We start from the raw sequence: 27,477 nt of genomic DNA, 5'->3' as shown, positions 1-27,477 counted from the left end.
TCTCGATCGGAGAAGGTTAAATCGAAAAGGCCATACATTTCTTGTTTTGCCGTTTATGTGAGAGATCTTAATTTTTAGGTTCTGATATTGACATTATTAAGAAAAGATTGAGAACTTTGCGGGACGCGTTTATCAAGCATTATAATGCATCAAGACATGAGAAAAGTGGTTCAGCCGGAGAAAAGAAGAAGATATGGGTTTATTACGATCAAATGCTTTTTTTAATCCCTTTTAAAATAAATAAAATTAAAATTGTTTTATAATATATGACTTCTTTTTCAATTACCTTAGAGCAACAACCAAGCGTTCCCTTGATGTAATAGCTGGTCTAAAGTTTGTATTTTCTTTCGATATATTATTTGCCACCATGTCGTGTAGTTTATTAAAAGAATCTAAACTCATTCTAAAATATTGGAAATACCTTTCTGGGTATGTTTCCAGTTCTTGACATAATCGGTGATATTCTCCACATTCTAGTCTTTTTGTATTAAGGGGGTGAACCCAATATTTGTTTTGGCGCCGGTTTCTTCTTCTTCTTAACAACAACAGAGCAATAGCTCGCTTGGATAATCGGGATAACACCATCTTAACAATTCGAGTTGACTGACAGTACTAAAAAACTAAAAAGTTTGACGGATTAGGTGTAATGTAGAAAGCTACGTTGGCGCTGCTGCGGCGATTAACGTATACACGTAACGGTGTTCCGGCTTGCAGCGTCGTGCTTAGTGGAATGTTCCCTTAAGTAGATATCCGGTACTGCAACCAGATACGGATAAACACGACGTTGAGGAAATACCAACATTTGTTTTGGATACTCGTAATATTGAGGAGTTACTTATTGAGGGATATAGTAAGTAGGCAAAAAACTTCAGAATTGAATCCGGAATTTTATACCGAGTAAATCCGAATGATTTAGGTCGAGATAAACTGTTAGTAATACCACAACAGTTAGTGGGAGAAATTTTGTATTCTCACCATTCGGAACCGCTGCGTGGTCATTTGGGAATAGCAAAAACTCTATCAAAAATTAAGCAACGATATTATTGGCAAGGGTTGCAAAAAGATGTTGAAAATTTTGTTAAGGAATGTCCAGATTGTCAAGCTAGGAAAGGTCAGCAGAATCAAAAACCGATAGGGTTTTTACACCCAATTCCTGTGGGAACATCACTTAAAAAAGTAGGAATTGACCTTTTGGGTCCTTTCCGCAGAAGTAGCAATGGAAAAACCATGATAGTGGTAGCAACAGACTATGCAACACGGTGGGCAGAAACTGAGGCGTTACCAAGTGGAAAAGCAGGGCCCGGAGCAAAATTTATTTTGGAAAAAATAATTACGAGGCATGGAGCGCCTAAGGAATTATTAAGTGACAGAGGAAAAGTGTTTCAATCAGAATTGGTAACAAAACTATTGAAAGAAATGGGCACAAGTCAATTTACAACGGCATATCACCCAGCAACAAATGGTCTTACGGAGCGATTTAATAAGACTCTTGCAAATATGTTGGCAATGTACACCAACACAAATCAGTCAAATTGGGACCAATACTTACCGCATGTAACTTTTGCCTATAATTCAGCGAAACAAGACAGCACGCAATTCTCACCCTTTATGCTAGTATATGGGCGAGAACCTGTTTTACCAACTGAAGCAAATATTATGCCGCATGCTGGACCTCTTGATAGCAATCAAATTAGGGAAACTAGTCTGGCAATGCTTCTTGGGGATACTTATTCTGTCCGGATATCATTGGTTACCCGGAAAGAAGTTCTATTGGGATTCTAATGAAGACATGCAATGTAAAATGGTGTCAGATGCCATGAGGCGCGATCGTTTTTTGACAATTTGGAAGTTTTTTCACTTGTCCGATAATACGAAGATCAATGTTACAGATAAATATTATAAATTGCGGCCACTGATTGAAGGCTTACAAAAGAAGTTCGCTCAGTTCTATGTGCCTGAAGAAAGTTTCAACTACGATGAGTCAATGGTAAAATATTTCGGCCGTCACTCATGTAAGCAATTCATCAAAGAGAAACCCATTCGCTTTGGTTACAAAGTTTGGTGTTTAAATACTAAAAGCGGATATTTGATAAACTTCAATATGTATCAGGGAAAAGATCCTAAGTTCAACGAAAATTACACCTCAGTATTTGGGTCATGTGCCGCTCTATTGGTAACGATGTTGGACGAACTTCCAAATGACAAGAGACAATTGCCTTATTCCCTGTTTTGTGACAACTTGTTCACAAGTTTTCATTTACTTGCCCATTTGAAGAAGAGAGGCTACAGTGTGACAGGAACCATTAGAGACAATCGAATACCAAAAAACTGTCCTATTATTTCCAAGGCAGAGATGAAAATGAAAAAACGAGCTGAAGTGGCATCTATCCTCGACAGAACGAATGGAATAATGGTGGTTCGATCGTTAGATAATAATGTAGTGACAATTGCTTCAACCAGCAGTGGCGTAAATCCACAAGCAACAGTCAAGCGTTATTCACGAGCTAGCAGAAGTATAGTTCAAGTTCTTCAACCTCGCCTGATAACGAATTATAATAACTCTATGGGCGGAACTGACTTGATGGACGAAAATATCAATCGGTTCCGCATAAGACTTCGCTCAAAAAAATGGAACTGGAGTTTATTTACATGGCTTTTAGATGCAAGTATTCAAAATGCCTGGATTTTGAGTAAAAAAGCTGGAAAGAATATTACCCAACTCCAATTTAGAAGAGAGATTGTTAAAGTGTATTTGACTAGGTATAAGTCTGCACCAAAAAAAGGAGGCAGGCCAGGGAGATCTGCTTCCAGCAGATCATTTTGTAGAATCTCCGATGATATTAGGTTTGACGGTAGAGGTCATTTATTGGTGCCTGTGGCGCTGACAACAAAAAAATTCGGTGTGCTGGCGAGAATTGTAAGTCAATAATGCGCACGAAATGTGCAAAATGTAACGTTGGCATTTGCATAAGCTGTAACTTATCTTTTCACACAAATATGTAATGTCTTTTGATTTTGGAATAAATAATATGTCATATCTAATCAAGTTTATCATACTCCTGTTTTATTTTTATCAGTGTCACGAAGTCCTAGCGTTGCCATATGGCAACATCAAATTACTCAGAAAATGTTATTTTTAGAAAAAATAAATTTTGGTTTATAGTCGTTGTTTATTTATAAGTAAAACATTTGCCTTCGAAAATTTTCGATATTTTTAAGACGAAAAAATTCCGTCCTTGATGGGTTAAAATTGAGATACCGGCGCGACGTTTAACGTTGTGAGTCAGTTTAACTGATGAACCCAGAAGGGCTCATAAATTAAACGTGACATTTGGTGGAGGTGCCGGTCTGTCTTGAGATGGATGAAAAACAATAGTTGAGTTTTTTATTTTTATTTTATCTTTTGGGGTATGATACTGATTCAGGAAAATAATGTGTGGGCTATAAAAGTATTATTTTCTTTTGGCTAGGGATAGTAAGGTTGATTTATTTAGTGATTTTTTGGGGATTACCTGTGCTATTTAAGTGTTCGTTTGAGAAAATTTTAGTTTAACATGGGTAGTACATCTACAAAAGAAGAGGAAATTATTATTTCTCAAGCGGGAAACAGTGGAGGAATATCAAATAATTCGGGAAAAGATAATTCATGGTCAGCTAAGGAAACTTTAATTATTATTTTTTTGTGCATGGGGGTATTAATGCTTGTGTATTTTAGCGTTAAAAAAAATATTAGTTTGATGAAGAAGCAAATTCGCAAAGAAATTGCCAGGAATAATCAACTTGTTTAAAAAAAAAACAGAATAATTTGAAAAAAAATAAATATAACACATAAATGAATTTAAACGGTCATTTAAAAATTGTCCATGAGTGAATCGAGTGACAAAGATCGAGTAAAAACTCGCAGTAGGGCTCAAAGTTTGTCGGAAAAAGAAAAATTCGTGGTACGTGAAGCTATCGCTAAAGGTCGAAACCCAGAAAAGGTGATAAAAGAATTAAAGGATTTCAAACCCGCGCATCACAGTTCGACTGTGAGTTCTCCTGCTCCGACACAAACGGCAACTTCTTCACGAAATCAAAAGCTTGACAAACCCGGTTCAGTTGTTTGTTTGACAAGCAGTGAGGACGAAGAAAATACTCTTGACAATACTGTCGTGAGCGTTCAAGCTCAAACTCCCCAAGCCTCGGCTTCAACTTCTAAGCCCCAATCCACGGAGGTTTATTTCAAACCAAGAGCTTCATTAAGTAGAACTCCGCCTAAACCGCGAGAAACAGAAGGACCTTGGCCAGAAAGTCCCTTAGAAGTGGTAGTGCCACCAAAGCTTACCTCATCCCGCCCCTCAGAATTATTACAAAGTTCTAATAATCCTTGCCCACCCCCTGTAATTCGGGGAGAGAAACCATGTGATACGCCCTAACGATACTTCATTAATGGCTAACATGACTTTACAGGCAGCTTTGCCTGAGCCAAAAACTCCAGCCACCCCAAAGTTTACATGCCCACCTACATTTAACCCTTCTATTGACGTTCCCATTATTTTTGTGAATAAATACGAAAAAGCAGCGATTGTAAATAGCTGGTCAGAAAATCACAAAATATCTTATTTAGCTAATTTTTTGGAAGGTCCAGCCCATACATGGTTTGGTAATTATATTAGTGAGCCGGAAAATCAGATGAAAACATGGCTAAATATAAAATCAGATTCTTTGAAAGAGTTTTCAGGAGAATAGCCACCGAAAGTTAAAATTTCGATTAAACACTCGCAAACAGCAAGACGTCGAGGATATAAAAAAGTACTATTATGATCTATTAGCAATTGCAAACGAGATTGACCCAGAAATGACTTTTGATGCGTTTAGGGATCATTTTGAAAATGGTTTGCATCCATCTTATTATGAGATGTATTATTTGCTTAGGTCTGGCAACAGAAATTTTGACGATTTAAAGCAATTGGTGATTAAGCTAAGCGATATAAAAGAAAGAACATTGGTAAATCAAATGACACAAAGTACAGCTTTATTGTCAGTATCTGCAGCAGTGAACAGTAATAATAACCCAACAAACCGGCAAAGGACCTGGAATGACACAAGGCCACGAACATTTTTTAATAGGAATTTTTCAAATACGGTTCAAAATCAGACACGAAATACCTATGTTCCAAGGGTGAATAATTTTGGACCAAATCAAAATGGTCCAAGGTACAACTCCAGTGCTGTGAGGACCTTCGTTGTCTAAGCAGCTTTTCGTCGCTTCTGATAAGAAGGGGTTTTTCGTAGTATTAACAAGTGTTTTAGTGAAACCTAGCTGAATCAGTAAGTGGGCTTGTATTTCTGCATTGGTTTTTGTTTTATTTTGGCTTGCTTTTCGCACGTTTGCTTTCTTAATTGTAATTATCGGCTTAGTGCTTAGGCTTTTTGTTGAGTGGTTGTCCTAATGGATGACCAAGGTGGGGGAGGGGCCCGGAAGGCACCCCCCTGGACGAGTTTAGTGGAACAGGATGAAAACGATTTGAATAAATCCTTGGACTCTCAAAGAGTTAATACGGAGTCAAACCAACTTGTACTGCAAGATAAAGTTAAAGTTAATAAACCTACAGTTTTTTACGATGATAAGGATTTTGGTCCCTTTTTTGTTTATATAGAATCGCAAAATAGTACGGACAATATCGGCAGGTTCTCGCATCTAAAAATAGCAAGAGATATATTTAATCTGCATTTGAAAAATGTTAAAACCATAAAAATAAAGGTTTGAACCGTGTTTGCATCGAATTCATTTCTGCCCAAGCAGCTAACTCATTTATAGAGAACAAAAATCTTAAAGACAAAGGATATAACATTTTTATTCCTTTAAATTTCACCACATCTAAAGGATTAGTAAGGGAAATAGACTTGGATCTTTCAGAAGCAGAGCTTTTGGAAGCTTGTAGCTGTAGAAATGATATAATTACTATTAAAAGGTTAAATCGCAAAGTATTTAAAAATGATACAATTGAATATGTTCCAACTGGGACTTGTCTATTTACTTTCAAGGGAACAATAATGCCTAAGGAAATTAAATTTTTCGGTCTTTCTCTGCCAGTTGCAGTTTACATTTCACCAGTGACACAATGTTATTCTTGTTTATTATACGGACATACTAAGAAGAATTGTAAAGGGCAAGAGAAATGCTTTAATTGCGGCGAGAAAAATGCTCAAAATCATAAAACCATGGATAATGGGAATGATAAAATTGAATACACTTGTGAAACTAAATGCCATTTCTGCAAGGAGGCTCATAAAAGCTCTTACAAAAAATGCCCCGAATATCTAAGACAAATGGACATTAAAAAATTGATGGCTTATGAAAATATGACTTTTCACGATGCATCTTCGGCTTGCAAAAAAACTTATCAGACTAGAGATGATTTCTTTTTTAAACCTTCGGAATTTCCCCAAATTAATACTTCGCATAAGCCTAACAATGAAAACGTTATTACCCCAAACCAAAGGAGAACTGTACACTTTAATAACAATTCAAAAAAAGAACTTTTAGCCAAACAGTTATAAATGAGCCCACTCGAAAAAGAGTAATCCACCAATCAGGTTATGACAAAAAAGCACATAACGATAACTTAAATTTCCCTAATGGCAGAACCCAAAACGCTAACAGCTCTACTTCAATCTCTAATTCCATGCCTTATACATCACGCAACTCTTACAATACAGATTCAGAATATTCACTATCATACCATAACATATCACAATCGCCTTCTAGTGCCGCTAAGAATAATTGTGACACCACAAATTTACCGAAGTATACAGCCCCAGAGGAAGACACAATATAATTAATTGAAAAATTTTTACATTTACCTAGCGCCAAAGAAGCGCTCCATGGATTTATTCTAAGTTACATGAACAGAGAAACATATCAGGATCTAGACGATCCGGATATGTTTTAATATTTTAACCGAACGCTGTCAAAATGACTAAGAAAAACAACATCAAATTTTACAATGGAACATTAGAAGCGTCAATAAAAACAGAGCTAATTTAGCTAAGTTTTCAGAAGGATTCGATATAATTTTTTTAAATGAAACTTGGTTAAAAACCAATCATAATTTCTACTTTAAATCCTTTTGTACGATACGACAGGACAGAGAAGACGGGTACGGAGGAGTAGCCACATTAGTTAAAAATAATATCTCTTATGATATTATTGAACGCTTTAATAACGATCATATACAATTTATAACAATTAAAATAAAAAACATTTACCTAACAAATATTTATTGTAATTCAAATGTCTACCTATCTCAGGAGATTCTAAAAAACATCTTACAACTGGGCACCCCTATGATTCTCATGGGGGATTTTAATAGTCATCATCCCTTGTGGGATAAAGTTACACCCAACAAAGGTGGAAAAATTTTACAAGATTTTGTTTTTAACCACGATTTAATTGTACTAAATGATGGTACGCCTACACTTCTCCAAAATCCAAGTCATAACAAGAGTGCAGTTGACTTGACAATAGTAAGCAGTGACTTAGCCGCATTTGCTAATTGGGAGGTGATATCAGATTGTGGGGGTAGTGATCATTTTCCAACGTCATTAAAAATAGGTGATTTTGACCATAATTTTGCTGACATTTGGGCTGAACCATACAAATTAAGAAATTTTCATGAAGCCAATTGGGATCTTTATTTCGATAAACTGAATATGGAAACGTTTGCGGAGGATATGACTTTTTTGGAGTTTGAATCAAAATTAAATTATGTTGCGGATCAAACTATCCCTTACAAAACTTTAAATAAACCTTCGAAAGGTACTACGGTTTGGTGGGACGCGGAGTGCTCAACATTGGTTGAAAACAGGAAAATTGCGATCCGCAATTTTTCTAATAACCCCAGTATGGAAAATAATTTGGAAACAAAAAGAATAGTTGCATATACTAAAAGAGAACTGTCAAAGAAAAAACGTAAAAAATTTATTTCTTTCTGTGAGACCCTTAATCGTAATTCCAATACTTCATACGTTTGGAATAAGATTAAAAAGTTTGCCAACAATAAAAAATATACCACGAAGAAAATTGTTAAAGATGAGATCAAAATTGCAATATTGCAGAATATGGGAATATGTAATTTAATACCTGATTTTCACTTATTGAAACCTAAAGTCAACCCAATTGCGCTTTTCTCTATTCATGATTTAAATAATAGCCTAAAAAATAAAAAAATGTCATCAGCCGGTATGGATGACGTTTCTTATGCAATGTTGAAGAATATGCCTAATGACGCAAAAAGTTCTTTGTTGAAATTTTATAATGATATATTACAAGGACACGACATCCCAGACTCCTGGAAGAATGAACATTGTCCACATTTTAAAACCAAATAAAAACCCAGACTTTCCTGATTCGTATAGACCCATAGTTTTATCATCGTGCTTTCTTAAAACCCTGGAAATTATGGTTAAGAACAAAATTGAATGGTTGCTTGAATCCAAAATCTCATTTTCCTTTTTTCAAACGGGTTTTAGGAAGGGCATGGGTATACAGAATAATATAATTTATTTATGTTCATCTGTTGACTTGGCTTTCAAGAGTAACCAAATGGCCATTGCAGTTTTCTTGGATTTAAAGTCAGCATATGACTGCGTTGATCCTTACGCACTGTATGAGGACTTGAACAGTTTGGATATTCCAATTGAAATGAATAACGCAATCCTTAAATTGTTGCAGAATAGACGTTTATTTATCAGAAAGAATGATGGTTTCTTTTTGGCCCAATAATAACATCGGCTGGTTTACCACAAGGTTCGCCCCTTAGTACGATTTTATTCAATATATATATCAGGGAACTTTCAACATTAAATTTAAAAACGTCATTCTGATGGGCTACGCAGATGATCTGGTATTGATTACTAAGGGTTCGAATATAGAACTATTGGTAAAAGATATTAACTCGGCGTTGGAAATGACACTGGAATGGTTGGAAAATAAAAACTTCCAACTATCTTTACAAAAATGTGAAGCGATTCACTTTACAAAAGGGAGACGCAGACAGATGCCACCTAACGTGATTATCAAGAATACAATTATACCATATAAAAACGAAGTTAAATATTTAGGGGTGATTTTGGACAAGCATTTAAAATGGAAAACATCTCAAATAAGGCCACAAAAGGTTTGAATGTTCTGAGGGCAGTAAGCAGAGTGTGGTGGGGGGCGGACCCTCGTACCATGCTTACAATTTTCCATGCTTTGGTTAAATCTCATTTGGACTTTGCTTCTTTTGGTTTTGGCAATGCTGCTAAAACACTTCTTAAAAAATTAGATACAGTGCATCATGAAGGGTTACGTATTTGTTTGGGTTCCATGAAATCGACCCCTATTAAGGTACTGCTCTGTGAAGCAGCTGATTTGCCTCTTTCGGTGAGAAGAAATGTTTTGGCAGTAAGATTGTCCAGAATCTTTTCCTTGTCTGACCACCCCCTGCTTGTCTTATTGAAATCACTCAGAATAAAATACTTGATTAACACCATTACCAGAACCCTTAATGTCCCGTTGCTGGTTCAGATGCTATTCAGATTTTTTCCTTATCATAGGAGAATTTTCAGAAGTCCGTCTCTTCCATGCTTTGTTTTTGGTTTTGAAAATCAAATAACCCCCATTAAAGTTCTTACGGTTTGATAAAAGGGATTCGGACGCTAGACATCAATTTCTATTAAAAACTGAACACCTTAAAGATACTCACGTTTTTGTTTTTACTGATGCCTCTAAAAGGGAAAACGTCGGTATGGGAATCTCAATACCTAAAATAAAGTTTAATTTTGCATCAAAACTACCCAAAGAACTATCAATATGTAATGCTGAGTTAGCTGCCATACACGAAGCAATTATCGTCACTGTCAAGAAACATATAGATAAGGCAATTATTTTTACAGACTCGCAGAGCGCCATCAAAAGACTTCAACGTGCACTCCTTACAACGGATGATGATTTTCTAACTTGTCAAACTCGGAATTTAATTCAAGAGATTAATAAACTTCATAACTGTGAAATTCTATTAGGATGGATTCCCAGTCATGTGGGAATTTTAGGGAATGAAGAAGCAGATAAGTTGGCAAACGTTGGCAGAATTCTGAATGTGCCTAGAGAAGTTTTTGTTCCTATTAGAGGCATAGTTAACATCATCAAAAATGAGTTGTCTTTGCAGTTTAGAGAGACATGGAGAGAGTTAAATGACAGTTCTCGTTATAGTAGAGTTCAGGAAGACTTCTTGTCATGTCCGTGGTTTTCTAAAATCCCATTTCAAAGCAGAAAACATTTTACGACAATAATCAGAATGCGATCTGGGCACTGTCTGACGAGAGAGCATTTATTTAGATTAAATCTTAGAGACGACCCCTTATGCGATTGCGGCTCCGTTGATCACTTGGATCATATATTTTTGAGTGTCCAATTCATTGTGTTCCTACTTTTAATATCTATGAAGAGCTTAGGAGAGTTGGCGTCAAAACGCCTATGAACATGCATGTTGTACTTGGTCATCCTACGGAAAAATCAATTAACATAATTATAAAGTTTTTAGCTTTTAATATGCTTGAACTGTAACTGATACCATAATGAGACATATACTGAATTGTTTAATTTTGTAGAGTACAAGTTCATCGGCTGACGGTCTCGTGTCATACCTTTTCCCGCTGTTTTTTGGTCTGGGGGAATCCCAAAAAGAAATTTTTTATGTGTAGTGATTGGGCTTCCTTTGTTGTGTTGTTTACTAGACCCCAGTTTATTCTTAAGTATGTATTTGTTATGGTTATTTTTGAACTAGTAACCTCACAGCACTTTAATGTCGATTAGAAGAAATCCGGGGGTTGGGGAGTGCCAAGCTCGTCTATCCTGACCCCCCTCAAATCGTGCTGGCAAATTGCTGAGAGCAGAGCCAATTAACAGACAAGACAAGACAAGACAAGTAATCTGGCTGATTGCTTCTGAGCTTCACTAAGTCTAGCAATTTTGGTGGAACCAGTGGTTCTTATTTTTCTCTTTTGTGGGTGATTTCTATTGCATATATATGATCTAAACAAAATTTAATTATATATTAATTTCAATATCATTACTTTGTATAGCTCACCATGATCTAGATACTGACTGCACCAATTACATAGATTTTTTTCTATTAGAGTTATAACAGGAGAAAGGTAACCGTTTAATTTTAAATTTGTAGAGTAATTTTATTATTACTTCTGAGTACCTATATGTAATTGACGCCTTCAAGAAAAATTTATTTATACATATTACTATATTTTCAATAAACCACTGCATGCTTTCAATGAGCTATTAGGAACTAGGAAGAAGACAATGACTTTCATGATTTCATGAAGTACTAATTATGTATTATATATAATAGAAAAAAAATCATATGATCATATTCACTACCTATATGATCATATCATAATTATACCTGCAAACCACTAAATAACTTATCAATGTGATATATACCAGTTTTATCAGGAGCTTCAGGCAATGGTACAGTTTCAGAAGTTTCTATAAAGGTTGAAGGGGCAGGTTGTGGTTCTGGCAGCTGCATTAAATTATCTTGGTTCTGTTATCACACATGCAAAAATAAAAAAATTCAACATCTTACTGGTACAAAAATAAGAATTTAATTAACTTTAGACTTACATTATCACACTCAAAGTTAAATTCTGCAGCAGATTCCGCCACACCAAGTAGTCCCTCAACAGCCTCCACAGGAACCAAATTTAAAATTTGAACTTCCCAGTAACTCAGGTTTTCAATTTTTGGAGGTCCACCACCAGTTGCCACCATGGCTCTTTTATTTCTATTTTGTTTAGAAATTGCATTTTTTTCAGGTCAGCCCAAGTCTAAAATATTGTTTAAAATTTTGGTTTTTAAAAAAAAAATATTGAAATAATATCCTAAGTATAGTAATCAGTAATTAATTTTGCTGTTTTGCTCAAACAACCTTTCGCCACTTTTGCCAATCTTTCCTGGCACCACCTTGAATCATGTTCAAATTATGAGAAATTTGTTGCCATAAATTGTGGGCTGTTTGCCTACTGAAAGTGGCAGTAAGCAGTCCCGATCTTAATTCTTCATGCTGCGTCAAAAACTCCACTAACATTTTCTTTTGATCCTCGTTGACAAATGATCTTTCTGCCATCTTAAAGTAATGGAAATAATTTAAAAAGTACATATTCACAAAATATATTGGTTATTTACCTTTACACATACTTTACTTAACTAAAAATAATTCATAATATCGCCGGTATCAACTCAAACTCATTAACAAAACACCAAACTGAAACAATTTTAGAGGTTAGGTTAGGACTGTAGCAAAATCAAAGTATCGTCCATTTACGCATGTCCGCCAGACTCTCCCTCATTTATTTTCAGTTTCGCCCGGTCCAAACCAGGCGAATAAATTCTCACCCAGTTTTAGGCAACCCGCAACACAAAAATTCTCACTTTCATTTTCACGCCCCCCTATAAAATAGACGTCCTGTCTAACAACTTGTAGCGTCAACCGGCGTTTTTACGTCGCTTCGTACGACATCTGTCAAGCGTCGAGAGTAAAGAGTCAGATTTCGGGCGCCAATGTTTTCGGACACAAGTTCCTAATATTTTATTCGTTTTACAACCTTCTTAATGAGAAAATGTCTCAAAGTTCCCCATAATGTTAATAAAGCATAATAAGTGAAATTGGAGCAGTTTGATTAATACGTGGAGTGTTGTGATTAGTCAAAAACGAGCTTACTGACCACGACACCACTACAAACTTAATCTTGACTAGACTTATGATGTTTGACATTTGTCATAAGTCACTTAACAGTAGACATTACTAACTTATACATATACACATAGGTGTTTTTTTTATTGGTATTTTAACAAATTATATACCTTTTTCCATTGTTCACCAGTTTTTTGGGTACCTCCAATAGAATTTATAGCCTTTGCAGCATGTTCCCAAGATTGTCTTTTTAAATCTGGGGTACCTTTTCCTCACTTTAAAACCTCAGAACTTTCTACCTCAGTTAGAAATTGAATATATTGCTGTCTTGAGGCTTTCTAAGACATATCTAAATTGATTTAAAAATTAAGTTTGGTACTTTATCCTAATTTGAATTAAGTACTTACCGTTGCTGGAAAAAAAAAACTGAAAAACACCAAAAGCCGTTTAAAATGTACATAATTTGTGAGGTTAGGTCCGTACTGCTCCGTCTGGTTTGGTCTGGCCATAACACAAATGCAATGTTGCCATAGTGAAGCTTGAAATTTTATCAATCAATTATTACCTACAGTTGTTTTAATCAATTGTCCTTAGTGCATATTGTCACGCTAAGGGTTGGTTGAGGGGTAAGAATACACAGGATTCCACAAGTAACCCACTTTTATTAAGTTATAGGGCAGAAGGAACACGGGGGGCGACGCTTTAACGGGGGTGAATGAACCCTAGACTTAGGTCCGAGGGCATTCACCGAGCCGGTAAAGACGTGAAGAACCTAGCAAAGGGAGGTAAGTAGGAACGGCAACTTAAGCTGCTCGCCCACACTATTTCCTTTGCTAGGGCTGATCTAGGGTGTGGCACTTGGTCACCTACTGCTCCACGTTACGTTACACAATAGGCATACCCAGACTAACCCAGAGATCAGTGATCTGTACGTGCTTTTGGTACAGTATTTATACTCACATCATGACCCCAATTCGCCAATCTTGCTGACACAAACATTGTACTGGGGGAGACCGGGGCAACTTAAGTTAACGGCACCTAGTGTAATCTGTATGTTACATGCCCCTCCCCTAGAAAGTGTTCGTCCCGAACACTAAAATATCCTAATCGTACAAGTCTATAATGGCTTACATGCTATCAGGTGGGTTTATGTGGTGGAACGAATCCTTTATTTATCTAAAGTCTTATAATCTAAACCACTAATCACGCTAAGCGCCCGAGGGCTTGTCCGAACGTTCCAGCATCCTTGGCCGCTACTCAGTTCACGGATACCAAGGCTACCAGCTCCCTGGTCGTTCTGGTGCTGCCGCACGCTGTGACTTTCCTTTTTGGCCGGTGTTTCGCCTTGGTCCTGTGTTTTGGCCCAGGAAACTTTGAAGTTCTTTCGTTTTCTTCGGCGTCGGGAATTCTTTAATCCCTGCTAACTTCCCTTCTTCGGGGTATATGCCTTCCCCGCTTACTGTATAGCCCAGTATTCTTACTTGCTCCTGCAGATACTCGCATTTGCTGGGTTTAAGCGTGAGGTTAGCTTCTCTCATTCTTGTGAATACTTTTTCCAGCTTCTTGATGTGATCCTCTAGGTTTTCGGAGAATATTATTATGTCGTCTAAATATATCAGTATTTCTCTCCACTTAAGATCTCTAAAAACTTTGTCTGCTAGCTGCTGGAAGGTGGCTGGGGCGTTGCAGAGTCCGAAGCTTAGTACATTGAACTCATACGAGCCATGGCCTTGTGCTGTGAAAGCCGTATATTGCTTTGAAGATTCTTCGATCGGAATCTGCCAGTACCCTGAGAACATGTCCAGTGTCGTGAAATATCTGGCGTTTCCTAGATAGGTCAATATGTCATCTATAGGTAGGGGGGTAACAGGATTTCTTTGTCACCGGGTTGATGGTTCTTTTGTAATCCACACAGAATCTGGTGGACCCATCCTTTTTCTTAACTAGGACTTCTGGGCTTGTCCAGGGAGAATGGGAGGGTCTTATTACCCCACAGTCTAACATCTCCTGTATCTGGGTATATATTATCTCCCTTTCGTTCTGTGAGACTCTGTACGGGCGGCATTTTACTGGTTTGTTCTCAGTTACCTCTATCTTGTGTTCGATAAGGTTTGTTTTGCCCATGAACTTAGGTGATTTGCAGAACACGTCTTCATAACTCGCTAATAATTGCTTTAACTTTTCTTTAAAGCGTCCTTCTGGTATGTGTTCGAGCTTATGGTCCTCTAGGTTCACCTTTTCATCGTTCGATTGGCGGACCGAGAATACTTGACTGGACGCCGTTTCTTTTTCCATCTTTGCTATGGTGGTACCTTTATACACTATTCTTGGCGTTGGGCCGACGTTTTTGAGCTCTATCGTGGGGCCCTCTCCGTCTTGCCCGTAGTTGCCCATCAGGTGGTTCCTGATTAACCAGTTTTCATTAGGTACCACGTGTGTTCCCTCTGTTGGGGTATTCTGCGGTCCTGTTGTTATTGTTCTTGTTTCGCCAGGCATGATGACCACATCTTCCGCAGCCCTTAATTTAGTTTGTTCTGGCGGGATTTCCTCAAAGTAGTTAGGTAGGACTTCCCATCCTGTTTTTGCTTTGCTGGCGCGTGTTTTCCTCTTTCCTTTTCCTTTCGATATCCAGATCTTTATGTTAGTGCCCCTAAACGCGTCTGTTAGTATTTCCTTGCTGGTTAGCCAGCTTGTGGGATCGTCTCGTTGGCTTAATCTTGGTAAGGCGATGTTCCTAATCTCGTGTTGATTTGCCCATTGTTTCAGTGCCGTGCAGCATCTTCTGAACGGTTCGATGGCGACTGAATGGGCGTTTTCCTCTTTGGCCGTCATCTGAACTATCTGTCGGCCGTTTTTTGAGAAGAAATCCAGTTCTCCCAGGTGGGAGTCATTTATTTTTTCTACCCCTGCGTGGCTTCTGATTACTCTAGCAATACCCCCGTCGTTGCAGGGTGTCGTGGACACTGTAAATGCCCATGCCGTGTTCTTGGGGAAGGAGAAAATCGATCTGGGCACCTCGTGTATGCTAGGCTCTGGTAAACGAGAATTTGCTTGCTTTTTCCTGTTTTTTCCTGCTTTTGCTTGCTGGGTTGCTTTGCTTGGGTTATTATTTTTTTTGTTTTGCGGGTGTAAACGTGGGTCTTGTTTGCTTGTGCTTTTGCTTGATGGCTGAAACTTATGGTCAACCCTTCTTCGAGGGTTAACGTTTTCTTTGCCATGTCGATTGTCGCTTTTGTATCCACCAAAAATTCCATTCCCAAGATGAGTGGTTGGGGTGGGTTTCTTAGTATAGTAGCTCGTATGTCCCATTTTCCTACGTAACTCCCTACTATCTCTAGTGATGTTTTCGTTTCCCCCAGGCTGGGGATTTTCTGGCCCCCTGCCGTGAGCAGGAGGGTGGAGTGTCTTGTGCTTCTTTGCTTGTTTTCTATTAGGTGATCGCTCACTATGTTCAGCTCGGCCCCTGTGTCTATTATTGCTGGTATAAAGAATCCATTTAAAATAACGTTGATTGTCAATACTTTATTGCGCGTTGGCCCCCAAGTGGAGAGGGTGACGGGACTCAATTTTGCCACCCTTCGAAGTTTGGGTGATGCGGTCTGCTTCTGCAGACTGTGGCAAAGTGCCCAATTTGTCCGCAGCTATAGCATGCTGGCCTATTGTCTCGTGCCCTCGTGCTAGGGTAACGCCTTTGAGGCGGGGGTGTGCGCCTTGTGTCGTATTCTCTCCTGGGCGGTGGCGGGGTCCTTTCGCCTGCATAAGGGCGGTGGTTTTCGTACCGTGCCGGTTCTCTGAAGCCCGAGTGATCGTATGCTTGGCGCTGCGGCCGGAATGTTGGTGTAGCGGGCCGTGGGGGTGGTTCTGTAGGGGCGTTATCTATCGTGATGCATAGCAATTTAATTTCTTTTAATGATCTAGGTGGCTGATTGGGAAAATGCGTGAGCCAGTAGTACTTAGCCTTTGTTTCGGTCGTCAAAACCGTTTTGAAAAATCTCTTGGAATTCCCCGAAATCGACTTCCCGCTTGTATTCTTCATAAAGGACCCTTAGATCGTAGAAATAGTTCTTCGTGGGTTCTACGTTAATTAGGAAGAAATATACATGTCCAAGGATAGGTGTGCTAAAGGAGCACGCAAAAGGACAGAATATGAAGAAATGAAGCTAAGCGATGAAGTTTGCCGCTTAGAGAATACAGTGCCAAGAGAGGGCACTACGATGAAATGAAGCCTAGGTGAAGCGTTTCCACTTAGACGATGGTGCCAAAGAAGGGTACAATGAGCAATTTACGGAATTTCGCTTAATAAGGAAGGCAATAAGATAGACGCAACAGCAAGGTTGAAAGGTGACCCAATGTAACATTTGTGATATTTTAAAGTACACCCCTATCTCTCGCAAGCATTAAGAATAGGACTATATTAAGCTATTATATTGTAATCTGGTGAAGAAATAAAGGACTCGTTCCACCACCTTTATACACCGTATAGCATTTAAGATTAACATTAGTATATGTAGACTTTATGTATAAGTTTCGCGTTTAGTGTTCGGGGCGAACACTTTCTAGGGGAGGGGCATGTAACATAAAGATTACACTAGGTGCCGTTACCCTAAGTTGCCCCGGTCTCCCCCAGTACAATGTTTGTGTCAGCAAGATTAGCGAATTGGGGTCATGATGTGGGTATAAATACTGCACCAAAAGCACGTACAGATGACCGAACTCTGGGGTCTCTAGGGTTCATTCACCACCGCTAAAGCGCCGCCCTCCGTGTATATTCAGCCTAGCTAGTTTCACATCATGCTCCCAGCCATCTTGACTGACTGACATCTGGGGGTAAGATAACTATCTAGACAACAAGGCACAATTACTTAATAAAAGTTACAATATCCTGTCGTTTTTTTATATTTTCAGCTGCAAAATTACGTATCGCCAGACTAGTTTCCCTAATTTGATCGCTATCAAGAGCTTCAGCATGCGGCATAATGTTTGCTTCAGTTGGTAAAACAGGTTCTCGTCCATATACTAGCATAAAGGGTGAGAATTGCGTGCTGTCTTGTTTCGCTGAATTATAGGCAAAAGTTACATGTGTTACAGCGATTGTGAATAGCTGGTCAGAAAATCATAAAATATCTTATTTGGCTAATTTTTTGGAAGGTCCAGCCCATACGTGGTTTAGTAGTTATATTAGTGAGCCAGAGAATCAGATGAAAACATGGCTGAATATTAAATCAGATTTTTTTGAAAAAGTTTTCAGGAGAACAGCCACTCCGAAAGTTAAAATTTAGATTAAACACCCGCAAACAGCAGGACGTCGAGGACATTAAAAAGTACTATTATGATCTATTGGCAATCGCAAACGAGATTGACCCAGAAATGACTTTTGACGCGTTTAGGGATCATTTTGAAAATGGTTTACATCCGTCTTACTATGAGATGTATTATTTGCTTAGTTCTAGCAATAGAAATTTTGACGATTTAAAGCAATTGGTCATTAAATAAGCGATATAAAAGAAAGGACATTGGTAAACCAAATGACACAAAGTACAGCTTTATTGTCAGTATCTGCGGCAGTGAACAATAACAGTGGTAATAACCCAACAAACCGGCAAAGGACCTGGAATGACACCAGGCCACGGACATTTTTTAATAGAAATTTTTCAAATACGGTTCAAAATCAGACACGAAATACCTTTGTTCCAAGGGTGAATAATTTTAGACCAAATCAAAATAGTCCGAGGAACAACTCATTCAATAGGGGGCGACAATTTGTAAGAAACAATTCGCAACAACCCCGGAACCAGGATACTTTTAATGGGAACAGAAATCAGTTTTCTAATCAGAACTGGAGGAATAATAATAACAATAATTATTTGCCTCGTACGAGAACGCACGACGGCCGGGTTATTTGCATTGATTGCCGTAGGCCCGGTCACGTGTCTTGTAATTTCAATAACAGGCCTTTCCAAAGGAATGCACCTCAAGGCCGAAGAAACCCAAACGACAGAGGACAGTTTCAAAATTAAGAAGCCCGAACGAAATTGTCCAATTATCATCTACGGGCACCACTAAGACATTCATAGTACATATCACGGTTAACGATAAAGATAACGTACCTGTTTTACTTGATACAGGAGCTTGTAAAAATGTAGTTGACATAGATTATCAGTAACATGAGACGGTTACAAGACAATATACAACTGATAACCGCAGGAGGTTATCCAGTTCAACCTCTCGGCAATTCTGAGGTAATTATAAAAATTAAGGGCACAATTATTTCCGTTGAGGCACTAGTAGTGCAAAATTTATCAAAAGCCTTAATTTTGGGACATAACTTTTTGGCTAGTAAAAAATCATTAATTGACTATAACACCAATACTGTGACATTATACCATGAACTTGACCCATTGATTTTACATTTTGGCAACAATGTCAACAACAACATAGGGAAAATAGAACAAATAGAAGATACTAATAAGGTATTTGCGAACGTCGATATTGAGTCAACCGCGCGAAGTTTGAAGGTTGCACTTGAAACCGACTACATGGTCGAGGTTGGTCGCGAGATAACGGTACGACTGAACTGTGCCTTATCTCCGCACGAGTTCACGAAGTACTGCTTTATCGAGAACGATAAATACCTACGACCAAAAGGGTTGATTTGTTCAAATATTTTTGTGAAAAATGGCAAATGGTACATCAAAATTAATAATATGAGGTTTAAAAAAGTGTTCATATTGAAAAATTCCACAATTGGTTATTTAGAGAAAAATATAGAAATGGATATAGCAAAAATTCCAGTTCATAGTATTGATGAAACTGAGGATGATAAAGAGATGATTACCATGAATGACCATAATCTAAGCAATATAACGAACCCAGAATTGTGTAACGAATTACAGACATTACTTTCAGAATATAGTGACGTTTTTTCAAAAACACCAAAAGATATGGGAAAAACCGATGTCATTGAACATGAGATTGATGTAGGGAATGCTAAACCTATCAAACAGAAACCTTACAGAGTGGCACAAAAAGAAAGAGAGATAATAGATGAGCAGATAAGGGAAATGGAACAATACGACATAATAAGGCAAAGTAACTCGCCCTGGGCAAGTCCCGTCGTATTAGTGAAGAAAAAATCTGGAGAGACACGATTTTGCGTGGATTATCGCAAGTTAAACAATGTGACAGTAAAAAATTCATGGTCAGGATCTAATATTGAGGATATTTTGACTTACTTAGGAAACGCCAAATATTTCTCATCGTTAGACATGTATTCAGGTTATTGGCAGGTCAAAGTAAAAGAAGAGAGTAAGCCACTTACTGCCTTTACAGCGCCAGGTCACGGATTATGGGAATTTAATGTGATGCCTTTTGGATTGTGCAATGCCCCGGCAACATTTCAACAGTTAGGAGATGTAGTGTTTAGAGATTTAAAATGGAAAGAAATTTTAATTTACATGGACGACAATTTTTTCTAAAACGATAGATGAACATTTGGAAAAATTACGTTAAGTTTTCAATAGACTCCGGAGTGCAGGCTTAACACTAAAATCTAAAAAATGTGAATATTTAAAAGAAAAAATTAATATTCTTGGTTATACAATTTCGAAAGATGGAATTTTTCCTGATAAGTCGAAATTAGTTTCAATTGAAAATTTTCCAAAACCAAAGAATGTAAAGGGTGTACAAAGTTTTTTGGGACTTTGTAACTACTACCGGAAGTTTATAGAAAATTTTGCAAAAATTGCACGTCCTTTACATGATCTAACAAAGAAACAAAATAAATTTGATTGGCAGGACATACATGACAAAGCATTTGAAACACTAAAACAAAAATTGATTAGTGAACCAGTTTTGGCACATTTTCAACCAAATAAAGGATGTGAATTAAGGGTAGATGCATGTAAAGATGGAATCGGAGCAATATTATTGCAGGAAGATCATGAAAATGCGTTACATCCAATAGCATATGCAAGTAGAAGCCTTAGTAAAGCTGAAAAGAATTATTCAATAACAGAACTTGAAGGGTTAGCAGCTATATGGGCGCTATCCTATTTTAGACATTTTATTTATGGAAAACCTATAAAAATAGTGACTGATCATCATGCGCTATGTTGGTTAAAAACCTTGAAAGAGACTACTGGACGTTTAGCGCGTTGGGCGTTAAAGTTATCAGAATTTGACTACACAGTACATCATAAATCAGGGATTGCTCACAGAGATGCAGACTGCGTAAGCAGATATCCTGTTTTGCCAGCAAATACGAAAGTACAAGAAATTGACGAAATACCAACCTTTCTATTGGATATGCGTAACATTGCAGAATTGCAAGCAAAAGATAAAAACATTTTGGAAATAATTCAGGCTATAAAACATCCTGAAGAAGCTACAATTGGTATACGCAAGCAAGCGAAAAATTTTAGGCTTGAATCAGAAGTTTTGTACCGTATAAACCCGCATGGAGTGGGCCGGACTAAACTTTTAGTGATACCGCAACAATTAGTAGGGGAAATTTTGTACTCCCACCACTCAGAACCGCTGAGTGGCCATTTGGGATTGTCAAAAACTCTAGCGAAAATAAAACAAAGATACTATTGGCAAGGGTTGCAAAAGGACGTGGAACGTTTTGTAAAAGGATGCCCGGATTGTCAGGCCAGGAAAGGCCAACAAAATCAAAAGCCTATCGGACTGTTACATCCTATTCCAGTTGGCACCCCATTTGAAAAAGTTGGAATAGATTTGTTAGGTCCGTTTCGCAGAAGTAGCAGCGGCAAAACCATGATAGTGGTAGCGACAGATTACGCCACAAGGTGGGCGGAGACTGACGCATTACCGAGCGGCAAAGCCGGACCTGTAGCGAAATTTATACTGGAGAGAATTATTACAAAACACGGTGCACCTAAGGAATTGTTAAGCGATAGAGGAAAAGTTTTTCAATCCGAATTGGTTACGGAATTGCTAAAAAAGATGGGGACGAGTCAGTTTACTACTGCATATCATCCCGCAACTAATGGCTTAACAGAAAGATTTAATAAAACTTTAGCCAATATGTTATCTATGTATACTAATACTGATCAATCAAATTGGGATGAATATCTTCCACATGTGACTTTTGCGTTCAATTCTGCAAAACAAGATAAACTGCTGAACTAAATTTTCACCATTCATGCTGGTGTACGGTCGTGAACCTATTTTACCAACAGAAGCAAACTTGTTGCCACCCTTAGAAAGTAGTAATAGCGACCAAATTAGAGACATTGGTTTAGCAGTCAGAAATTTGGCAGTTGAAAATATAAAACGGCGTCAAGACATAGATAAATTACGTTATGATTGTAAACACCGCCATGTTGAATTTGAAGTGGGGGACCAAGTAAAAGTTTTCACCCCTATCAGGAAAGTAGGAAAAAGTGAAAAATTACTGCTTAGATGGTTTGGTCCTTATTACATAAATCGGAAAATGTCTGATGTGGACTATGAAATACGAAAGGGCATTTCGCCAAAATCTAAAACTGAAGTGGTCCATGTAAGCAGAATTTTACATCCATGACCCATGGACACCAGAAGGAACCCCGCAACTAAAATAATACAAGCATTTGGGTTAATATTTATTTATTTTGTTTTTTTTTTTATTCTAAAAAAAATAAAAATTAACCGTTTTGGCATTACTGCCAATGGCTTCAACAGCCAAACGCGGCGCCACCACTGGTGAGGCGTCGTTGACGCCGCCTTCCTCCTCTATTTTGTCTTCTGGGGAGTTTTGACCTCCAGGAGGAGCCTCCACCTCACCTGCCACTTGAGGGGGAGCCTCCACCTCGCTGGCCGCAGAAGCCTCAGCTTCAACTCCAGGCCCCAGTTTGAGGCTGGCCGCACCCACGGTCCGTCGGGCCCGCTGGGCAGCCAATAGGGCCATCAGACGGGCACCGCGGCCCCGGCCCTTTTCGGTATCTCCTCCTAAATTTCCAGGTTCCATCTGAAAGGGAAAATATTATTAACATTGGATAGCGAAACAAAGTGAATTTTTCTTTGGAAGGAAAACTATATGGAAATAATGAATAAAAGAAAAAAAAAAACACTTATACTTACTTTCAAATATGACACCCACAAAAAGACTCGTATGACACGACAAAAAAGCACTGGGAAACGACTCGTATGGGTCAGAGGACGAACTGTGGAGAATGTGATAAGAAAACCGTATAAATACAATTCAGATCCCTCTCCACCGGAAAGCCAGGATGCTGAAATTAGCAAATTACTTCCAGACGATGAACTTGTCAAATATTAAGGTTATCAGAGAAATGTTTTCCCAACAGTTAAATGGTGCACCATGCTTAAACCCATGGGATTCGCTGATTTGGCCAGTTCGGAATAATATCTTAATGAGACCAGACATTGTTCATTGCAGACCGATTAATGCATAAAATGCAAAAATGCAATTAAGCATAATGTTTAAACAAAGTAACAATTATAATGTACGGCTCCACATATTGAGCTATGTACCTATTTTTACAGGGCCCAAGGATTTTATTCTGTTATCTGCGTCTGAATTTTTATTGCGCAAATTCTTAAAATTCAAGAACAGATATCAGTTTAATTTTCCCTATAAGATAAAAAATGGTTACATGTAATGGAAATAAAAACATTGAATATTGTTATTGTAATGTAGGTACCTACAAACGAATAAAGATAAATAATGATGTTGTCGGTGTAATAATCACCTTGACCATATAGTTGTTTATGCATTTGGTGAAGAAAGCAACTAATTCGCGAGCGATAAGACAAATTTGATTCATCGCTACGCGCAGTTATGAATAATGACTAATTACTAGATTGGTTTAAATAAACCCGAATGGGACAACAATTTACAGTGTCGTTTTAGAAATCGGTCGTGAAGTAACACTTGGGTAAAGTTAACCTATAAGTTTCGCGAAAGTGCCAAAAATGGAATGGATTGTGAATTTCTTGTTTTATATTAGGTGTGTTACCGAAATAAACACCAAACTGTATTTATACAAATTGGCACTGTACCACTTGTGGGAACTGCAAGGAGAGTTTGATCGAGTGGTACCAATACAACTATTGGGGATTACAAAATCTCTACTTGGCCTGTGGACTCAAATCATTCATACGGAGTATACCATACTTCTACTTGGCGAGAAAGTACGTCAAGGGGGCACTCCGTTTTCGACATGTGATTGTGCAATTTGCATATCACCCCAACAACCACAATATCGACCTGAGGATTTTTGGCGAGCATGGGAAAATGTATTTGTGCAAGGATGTCCTTGTGCTACATGTGTGTACGGGAGAACTCAATTTTTGAGTCAACCAGGTCATCCGCCATATCCGCATGCTTATGTAACGGATATGACATATCAGTTTCGGGTACCAGTAGTGCCCCAAACGCAAGAAAGGGATGAAACATCAGAAATCAATTCTGCTGGCACATCTTCTGGAGGTGCATTTGGACCTCCTGAATCACACGCAAGTCAGGTCGACCGCAATCCGGCACTATGCCCGAATCCGGAAAACCTGGCGCAGGTGCAAGAAGGGGGGCCCATTAATCAGCAACAAACTGAAGGAGTTCTTGGACACGCGGTAACACAGCCGTTTATCGCGCAATTAGAACCGTTTGACAACATGGGGCCATATGCTACGTATCAGCAGCTATGAGGCCTACACTTTAATTTATGTTACCTTATTATTGTTTTGTATTTTAATGGCTATATATATATATATACATATGTTGATACAGGCATAATATACACACGTGGATGATATAGGGAAAAAATAATAAAAAAATTGGAATGAATGATGTCATATTATTCCCAAATAGCGAGTATAATCTAGTCATGAAATTAATCCAATTATTTTTTAGCGCCATGAACTAATAAGGTGTGATAAAAAATGTTTCGCTGAAGAGGCGAATATTCCTGACACGACGCTCCGACAATCTTGTTGGTTGATGACGAGCTACTAACATAAAAGTTCGACATTGTTTACATGACTAATTTTGATCACGCGGTGCATACACGGGATTCCTTGCTTTACAGCATTTGGAAAATGAATTTCACACGTTCCATTTTTTATTTTTTAATGGAAAATGGATCGTACATACTAACAAATAAATAACGGTTACAAATGATGCTAAAATTAATTTTGTTATAAGACATAATATTGTATATTAAGCCTTAAGTAGCACATACTAACCTTTTGTCTTATATTTCATGTAACACTGAGGGCTATGTAAGGAAGAGGCGAACTATGATGAGCCATTATTGTTGTTGGAACTCCCGATGGGCCTGTACGTTGATACGGAGGTCCAAGCTAGCCGAATCATCGATTCAATAATCGACCCACACCACAAACATTTATGGAACATTAATCATAATGGTGTTCAGTGATGTGAGATGCGAAGTTTGGCTCATAGGACTAAGCCTCTATTGGACTTTTCTCAGTGTTGCAATATTTTTTGTTTTGCCATTGCCGGAACCGAATAGATTAAAAGTGCTTGATATTGTTTATGTATAATTTCAGGAGAGGAAAGATTTTATTAGGTTTCTTGTTAGAATAAGTACTAACTTATTATTAAGAAATGATTGTAAACTTAACTGAGTACTATGAAATACTCGCATATGTAAACTTACTAACCATTAATCATAATACCTTGGTATGTACACATGAATTTTTAAATTTATGTTAACGACATGTTTTTTCTATTGGTTAAAATTTTTAATTATTGTTCATATAAAACTGGGGACCAGTTTTTCTGGGGCGGAGGCATATGTCACGAATGGAAAATCCGTTAATTGAAAAGATGGACTGATTAACTTAAAAAACATAAAAGTATTCGAGGATTGCGAAATATTAAGCGCACGAGACAAGGTCGCATCACGATGCACCGAATGTGTCATGCACCGAGTGCACCGTATCGGTGATGAGTCACCACCACCTGCTTTGCAGAAATGTGAAAAACAAGCGACAATAACAAACTGCGTCAGCCGATCAATCGGGTATAAAATACGCCGATTTTAGCAGTATAGGATAAGTGTGACCCGATCGACGGTAGTGCGACCAGCTGACCCGAGAAGTCGAAATGTCGACTCTCCTCGGGAAAAGATCAAGTTAATTAGTCCGTTCTCCAAAGTTGTTCAAACGCGAAGTGACCAAGCCAGCCACCAGGAAATGCTAAGTCCTTAGCTTGTGACTATGTAAGTACAATTGTGGAATTGTCAACTTTTAGTGTTTATAACCGTATTGTGCAGACACGTTTGCGTATACCATATTTAATAGATTTAAGTGTTATATGAGAAAAACTCAGTGTTTGATTCCATCCCTAAAACTGAGATCCCGGCGCGAAGTTTAACGTCGTGAGTCAGTTTAATTGATGAACCCAGAAGGGCTCATAAATTAAACGTGACAATATGGTATACACAAATGGATCTGCACAATACGGTCATAAACACACTAAAAGTTGACAATGTAACAATTGTACTTACATAGACTCATAAGCTAAGGACTTAGAATTTTCTGGCGGCTGGCTTGGTCACTTTCGCGTTGGAACAACTTTGGAGAACGGACTACTTAACTTGATCTTTTCCCGAGGAGAGTCGACATTTCGACTTCTTGGGTCAGCTGGTCGCACTACCGTCGATCGGGTCACACTTATCCTATACTGCTAAAATCGGCGTATTTTATACCCGATTGATCGGCTGACGTAGTTTGTTATTGTCGCTTGTTTTTCACATTTCTGTAAAGCAGGTGTGACTCATCACCGATACGATGCACTCGGTGCATCGTGGTGCGACCTTGCCTCGTGCGCTTAATATTTCGCAATCCTCGAATACTCGAATTATGTTTTTAAGTTAATAAGTCCATCTTTTGAATTAATGGATTTTCTATTCGTGACATATGCCTCCGCCCCAGAAAAACTGGTCCCCAGTTTTATATGAACAATAATTAAACATTTTAACAATACTAAAAACATATCGTTAGCCCAACATAAATTTAAAAGTTACCTGTGTACATACCAAGGTATTATGATAAATGGTTAGTGGGTTTACATATGTGAGTATTTTATAGTACCCAGTTAAGTTTACAATCATTTCTTAATAATAAGTTAGTACTTATTCTAACAAGAAACCTAATAAAATCTTTCCTCTCCAGTAACTATACATAAACAATATTATGTACTTTTATTTACCCTAAATCTATTCGGTTCCGGCAATGGCAGAACAACAAAAATACTGCAACACTGAGAAAAGTTCAATAGAGGCTTAGTCCTATGAGCCAAACTTCGCATCTCACATCACTGAACACCATTATGATTAATGTTCCATAAATGTTTGTGGTCTGGGCCGATTATTCAATCGATGATTCGGCTAGCTTGGACCTTCGTATCAACGTATAGGCCCATCGTGAGTTCCAACAACAATAATGGCTCATCATAGTCTGCCTCTTTCTTACATAGTCCTCAGTGTTACATGAAATATAAGACAAAAGGTTAATATGTGCTACTTAAGGCTTAATATACAATATCATGTCTTATAACAAAATTAATTTTAGCATCATCTGTAACTCTTATTCATGTGTTAGTATATACGATCCATTTTCCATTCCTACAAAATAAAAATGGAACGTGTGAAATTTATTTTCCAAATGCTGTAAAGCGATCAAAATTAGTCATGTAAACAACTTGAATTTTTATGTTAGTAGTTCATCAACCAACAAGATTGTCGGAACTTCGTGT

General features: G+C 37.9%; 1 protein-coding gene and 2 long non-coding RNA genes across 3 annotated transcripts; 1 reads left to right on the top strand and 2 right to left on the bottom strand.

The window, feature by feature from the left end:
• Nucleotides 1–5,079: 5,079 nt before the first annotated feature.
• LOC145738422 (uncharacterized) lies at nucleotides 5,080–10,959 on the top strand. The gene is made up of 2 exons (XR_014180742.1): nucleotides 5,080–5,310; nucleotides 10,636–10,959. It is a non-coding gene; the product is annotated as an uncharacterized LOC145738422 (long non-coding RNA).
• Nucleotides 10,960–11,047: 88 nt separating this feature from the next.
• LOC145738419 (uncharacterized) lies at nucleotides 11,048–12,191 on the bottom strand. Its single transcript, XR_014180738.1, has 2 exons — nucleotides 11,666–12,191; nucleotides 11,048–11,585 (listed from the first exon to the last, which is right to left on the bottom strand). It is a non-coding gene; the product is annotated as an uncharacterized LOC145738419 (long non-coding RNA).
• Nucleotides 12,192–22,323: 10,132 nt separating this feature from the next.
• LOC145738418 (uncharacterized) lies at nucleotides 22,324–23,589 on the bottom strand. The gene is made up of 2 exons (XM_081993237.1): nucleotides 22,815–23,589; nucleotides 22,324–22,701 (listed from the first exon to the last, which is right to left on the bottom strand). The coding sequence occupies exon 2, from the start codon at nucleotides 22,699–22,701 to the stop codon at nucleotides 22,363–22,365; it is 339 nt and encodes a 112-aa protein (XP_081849363.1). The 5' UTR covers nucleotides 22,815–23,589; the 3' UTR covers nucleotides 22,324–22,362.
• Nucleotides 23,590–27,477: the final 3,888 nt, after the last annotated feature.

This window comes from Ips typographus, linkage group LG15, assembly GCF_016097725.1.
Source record: "Ips typographus isolate SLU linkage group LG15, UJ_Ityp_2.0, whole genome shotgun sequence".
NCBI lineage: Eukaryota > Metazoa > Arthropoda > Insecta > Coleoptera > Curculionidae > Ips > Ips typographus.
The sequence above is the reverse complement of the archived record's forward strand: the minus strand, read 5'-3'. Positions and strand labels throughout refer to the sequence as shown.